Source organism: Formica exsecta, unplaced genomic scaffold (assembly GCF_003651465.1).
Source record: "Formica exsecta isolate Colony F162 unplaced genomic scaffold, ASM365146v1 scaffold218, whole genome shotgun sequence".
Lineage (NCBI taxonomy): Eukaryota > Metazoa > Arthropoda > Insecta > Hymenoptera > Formicidae > Formica > Formica exsecta.
The window spans coordinates 1,645,452-1,651,787 of record NW_021849477.1 but is presented as its reverse complement, the minus strand read 5'-3'; the positions used below and the strand labels follow the sequence as shown (position 1 = coordinate 1,651,787).

At 29.0% G+C, this 6,336-nt stretch overlaps 1 protein-coding gene across 1 annotated transcript in view; it reads left to right on the top strand.

The window, feature by feature from the left end:
* The first annotated feature begins 2,726 nt into the window (after window positions 1-2,726).
* The window catches only part of LOC115235341, a 10,870-nt gene continuing 7,260 nt past the window's right edge, over window positions 2,727-6,336 (top strand). Inside the window, exons 1-4 of the mRNA XM_029807046.1 lie at window positions 2,727-2,794; window positions 5,723-5,919; window positions 6,096-6,231; window positions 6,313-6,336. The exon at window positions 6,313-6,336 is cut by the window's right edge and continues 5 nt beyond it. Coding sequence (XP_029662906.1) covers window positions 2,727-2,794; window positions 5,723-5,919; window positions 6,096-6,231; window positions 6,313-6,336 — 425 coding nt within the window. The remainder of the gene's footprint in view (window positions 2,795-5,722; window positions 5,920-6,095; window positions 6,232-6,312) is intronic.

Below are 6,336 nucleotides of genomic sequence, written 5' to 3'. Positions count from 1 at the left end.
TTTACGGAGATTGAAATTAAAATATTTTTATGTGACACTGGTAAATACATTGACAATATAATCGTGCATGTCATCAATAGTCGGTCAATTTCCATTAGTGTGATTGCGACTGGAATCGGTTGTAGTATCGTTTTTGAGCCGCAGATATTTCCAATATTTGACATGGGTTTTCTTTTTAGGTAAAGAATATTGAAAAAATGTTAATTAATTTCAATGATTAAGCAGTAGCAAGGATTATTTTTAAATATTCATTGCTTTAATATAAAGTGTATTATATTTTTCACCCAAAATTTTAACAGCCATCAAAACCAGAGTCTGCCAATAACGATGAAAAACTTTGGCACGCGTCATTGCCAAATAATATGGTCAAATACTCCAGAAGTGCGCATCCAAAGAAGCCAAGAATGGCCAACGTAATCATATAATCTTTATTGCAATTCATAATTTAAATTTTGCCAAGATGCTAAAAATTATATTTACAGTAGGAAGTTTCAAATTGAACCGCTCACCGTAGAGATTCCAGCGAATGGTTCTAATGTAGTCCAATGCAAAATATGCTGGGACGTGTAAGTTTTAATTAAAAACCTTAATTTTAATTATAAAAATATATAGATAAATTATACAATAAATTTGATTACAATTAAAAAATTATGTGCGTTGAATTTGCTCAGCTTTCTTAAAGTCGTAATTTTAAATTTACCATTTCATGTCACAAAGAATTTTTTTCATATAGTATTTTTGCAATTTTATAATTACTATTTTTAAAATAATAATATAAAAAAGTTATTTTTATATTAAAGCAATGAGATTTTGACAGAAGATTGGTACGTATTTGGGCAGATTTCTGGACAAGGAAAGCGAGAATTGATTGGAATTTCTGTATTTAAAGCCACTTTTACGGAACCACGAATCGCATTCAACAAGAGAGAGTTAACGTTTCGCATTGATATATGTCCCGAGGGAGAAGAATTGCAACAGACAGGTAAAAAATTGTAATGTAGTGTACTATGTATTCAAAACTATTTTGACGAGATGAATTATACGGTAGAATTACGCAATTTAGTATTCCATATTCATAAAGCATCTATAAAGTACTTTGGTGTTAAAGTTTGTTTTATGTAATGATTGAGATTTATATATTATTTAAATTTAGGTACAATTTTATATGTATAAGACCTTTTTTATGTTAAGCAAAATAATAATAATGGTTTTTACTTTGCTGATTCTTTTAGACGAACTAGTCGTTACAAATCAATCGCGATTAAATTTAAACGTTCTATTATATGTTGAAGCTCCCTTTTATTTAATAATCGATAAAAAAAAGTTCATACATAAAAGAAAAATCATTCTAATGGATGGAAGCACCACGTCAATTCCGGTAAAGTTTTTGCCAAATATAAATCTCGATAATCCTTATTCGCGGAATTATAGCAGTACACTTTGCTTCGAATATGATGAACATCCTAATAAGGTACGTTGAAAGATTCTCATTGCTAATATATATATAAATCGGTTTTATGCACGAAATTATGCACGATTATTTATTTTTTAGGACAAAATTAAATGTAAAGGTGCCGTAAATTTCCCAAATATTAAGTTACTTTGCAAAGATTTAATTATCAATTGCGTTTTGGGTTCAAGCGCTGAGAAAAATTTGAGAATAACTAATAATGGACCAGTCCCTATAATGTACAAATTTCTATGGGCTGGAGAAAGTATTGAAATTCAACGAAAGGTATGTGACATTGGTGTAATTTTTTTGTCAAATTATAATTATTTATATACATATAATTATATAGCAAAGAACTAGTATTATTAGTATTGTTACTCTTTTAATAATTTTGAATAACTGACAGCATAATTATATGTATACATATATATATATTTCTTTAATAGAACCTTACAGATAGTTCAAAATTGGAAATTAATGTACAAAGCAAGTTTAATCATCATTTCTGTGAAATGAGAAAGAATTTGGAAACCCAGAAAAATGAATGTGAATCTACAAATACGTCGGATTTATCAACATCGTACGGTATATATAGGATTAAAAAAAAAAAGATTCAATATTTATATAATAGATAGAACGCACCACACTGATAAAAAAAACCTTAGTAAACAGTATAGTAGGTCGAAAGCCCATCCGTTTTTGAGATATAAACATTTTTGTATGTTAGCATCATGATTACGGCGATTTATAAAATCTCTTGCAAAATTTTATATTTATATATAAATATATTATCTTTTCTGTATATATTTTCATATCAGAGTTGCAAAAATTGGAATCGGAGAATTTGCTAATGGAAGTTCATTCTGAAACGCTAGACGAAAAGCTTGAAAAATTAAGAAATATTTTTTCGACGACAGAAATGTCTTGTTCACCATGCGTAGATGATCCAAAGATTCTTACTCTGATAGATTCCAGTGTCGAACTTCCCTCAAACGAGTTACTCGACGATGTTTGTTCCTTTCTTATCAGTAAAATTTATTTTTCAATTATAATTTTTACGAATATTATATATATTTTTACTAAATCATTAATATGTTAAAGAGAGTTAATTTTGCAAAGTAATATGTTATCCAGATACTTGATATTGTCCCGCACGAAGGCACTCTTGTTCCATATTCTTCGCAATATGTGCGTTTTATCTTTCACGGCTATCAGCCTATGCAGATCAAAGTTGTTGCGCTTTGTGATATTCTTCGGGGACCTACCGAAATGGTTAATGTGTTTGCCAGTGCAGATATCGTTCAATATGCTGTTGATAAACAGGTCATCGACTTCGGTCAACAGGTGAGTCGTCTTTCAATTTTAATATCGTCATTTGTAACTTTTTTAAAAATAATATCTACATATCCCATTATTAATTTTTATCTTTAATTATATATTTTATTTTCATCTTTAATACGGCGCAATAAACAGATTGCAGGCGCTTCGCTGAAATTTTTGTTTTATCGTAATACAATATTATTTTATATAACATTAGCTTTATCATCATAAACATTATCTCTCCATTTCTATGATTGTTTATTAAGAAACTATTACGATCTCGACATTTTAGCATAACGTTTTCAACGCTTTTATTAATTTTTAATATATATTTCAGTCAACATATAATTGATATCTTTTTCAATATTTTCTGATAGCGTAAACATTTTTGCTTATGTTACAATATTTTTCATTTTATTTATAGTTGACAATTTAAATTGAAACTTTGTTAATAATTATACAAAAAAGCAATTATTATAAGTTTAGAATTCCAAAAGATTAAATAAAATCGATTCATGTTTAATTAAAATTAATAGGTTTTAATTAATTAAATTAATTATTTGGTTATAGTTTAATATTCATTTATAGTTTAGTAATTCAATCTGTTGATCCATAGTTATTCGGTGAACTGTGTCGGTCGAGTTTCACTTTGGAAAATCAGAGCATAATATTTCTGGACTATAAGATAAACAAGAGGGATTTAATATCCATTGCAGAAAAGGTCGACCGTACAATCGACGCATTAACAGTCAAGCCGAGTAAAGGATCTATAGATCCTCTATCATCAATAAACATTGCGATAGAATTTCAACCAATGCTACTTGGTGCTTTCAAAATAGAATTTGAATTGCATGTGTGTTATTACATAGGATATTCTCATCAAATTTTATAATTAGAAAATTTTTTTCATTGCGTCAGTATTATTATTTAGGTGGCTCATCTGGATCCACTGATAATTACTGCGAAAGGTGTTACAAGTTATTCCCAAATTTATCTCTGCACTTCACGTGAAGTTTTTAAGCGACACTCTGTAAAATTTGGATATTGGGCAATTCAATTACTAACTCCGGATTACATTGAAATGGTATGAAATTTTGGAAATTATATAACAAAAATAAAATTTTAATATTTTACGTTGCAGAAAAAACAAGAAATAAAAATGCAATGTAATGATATGAATAATGATGAATCAAAATATCAAGTGCCTGAATGGGATGAAAGAATCTTATTAAGTAAATTTGAACATGATTAAATCCTTGATTATGAGATAATAACAAAATGTATAATTAAATATAAAATCGGTTTTTTCATAAAAATATCATAATTGTTTTAAAGATGACAGATGGGACTTGATTTCATATGATGAAGTATTTCCTAGTACTATTGATATCGAGATGGCAATTGACAGATTTCTGGCAGCTCAATTTATCGAAGAAAATACTTCCACCTTGATAAAACATTCTACTTTGCATAAGAAGGCTGTTATTCCTTTTCTCTATACCCCTGAATATATCATAGGTACGAAAAATATCGATCTCGTAAATTAATTATTCTCAAATTAATTAATTGTAAGTAATTATTTCCAAATTAACCACAAATTGATTTATAGATAATTACGAGACATAATTTGCAATGCTCAGAATGAAGTAATTAATGATATAACAAATATTTTCAGACATGGGTTATGTTATGATCGATCTTCAAACGTGTTACTCGACAACGATCATTAATTACGGGCCTTGGAATGTGGAGGTTGCAATAAAAAAATTAGAAAGAAAGCAACTTGAATATTCTGGCATTCTCGTGCAATTTGAGAAAGCTATGTTATTAGTTGGAAAAACTACATCTTTGACTATTATATGGCAGCCAACTTCGGCAAAATATACTGAAAGAAGCACGGAAGAACAGCATTCAATTTATTTAGAAGTAAGATTAATTTTTTGTTTTGCTGTTTAAATAAAATATGAACGAATAAGTTATGATACTTTTTCTGGAACGTAATATATTACATAAATAAATATTATATTTAAATAATTAAATATCATGACATATAATTTAAACAAAAATTTATTCTTATCTTTTTTTAGGTATCTCGTGGTTCTACAATTCCTGTAATTATAAAAGGCATCATTACATATCCATTCGTGCATGTCAACACAAAATTATTAGATTTTCAAAATGTCATTGTGGGAGAATGTTTGATGATGAGCATTTTAGTAAAGAACGAGTAATATATCCTCGTTTAAATATACTTAAAGTTTTATTAAAAGACAGAGATAAACATTACAATAAAGATTATATTTTATGATGTTTTAGAGGTTTCGTCGATTGTTGCTGGGAAGCAAAAATATCGACCAGTCGTAAGAAACAAGAAGACTGTCCATTTCAGCTAGATTATAAATCTGATTTCCTTCCATCCGGTTGTTCAGAAATCATCAATGTTTATTTTAAACCATATAAAACGGTACTAAATACAAATATGTTAGTATGATATAAACACAAACGAATTATTCATCATTTACAGTATCGCGTAGAGGCGAGTCTAAAAATCATTGTCAAAATGGGATTGGAAACGCAAACGATAACGTTACTTGGCCGCGGAGTCGAGCGTAAACTACGAATAAGCGATCTCGACATTAATTTTCCATCCACAATACTTTTTACTGAAGTGCAGGAAAAAATATTTACGATCGAAAATACTTGCGATTATCCCGTGGAATTTTTCTGGCAGCATCTCGATAGGTAATCGATGTAGGCAAACATAAATTAAATATTAATTAGATTATAAACAAAAGTGAAATAAAGGAAAACAATAAAAAAGATTCTACGTATTTATGGAAATTGTCATAAATAAAGATATCTAGCTATTTTCTCATTTTGCGATTAACATAAAAGCAAAGGTGATAGATGAAATGACGTGGAATGAACTAAATAAATCGATGCGTCTCGCAGTCTTTTTCTAGAGGAGGAACGACTTGCTGAGGCACTAACTCGCTACTACGGAGTTGAAGAAATCCTATTACCGCCTCGAAAACTTGGAGAGAGAATGTCATCGTTTTTAATGGAATTCTATAATAATCTCATAAGTGAGATGTCGTATGCCTTGTTAGCGGAAGCAATTGAAGAAAAAAGTATCACTGTGTCGAATGGTATATATTAAGAGTCCTCGAAAACAATTTTTTTTTTCCTGAAGATCAACTTTAACTGTAACTACAAGATAAAAAAGATTTTAGAAATTAATTATCTTATTTTTTTAACAAGCAATATTTGTTTGAAAAATTTTTAAATTTAGATTATGACGCAATGTATAATGATGTTTGAATAGACAACGACGAACTGTCAGAACACATGACTAGAATACGAGTAACAAAAAAGCCATCTAATACATCAAGATTATCTGATCAGCACTCTCGGCAAAAATCGAAAATAGATCTGCAAAAGGAATCCAACATCGATAAATGGCAACGGAAAAAATCTACCAATCATTCATCTACTTCCATAGATAATATAAAAAAGGATTGTCCACCTATATCAGTTCTCAGCGAATTGGATTTTCCTCGTGAACC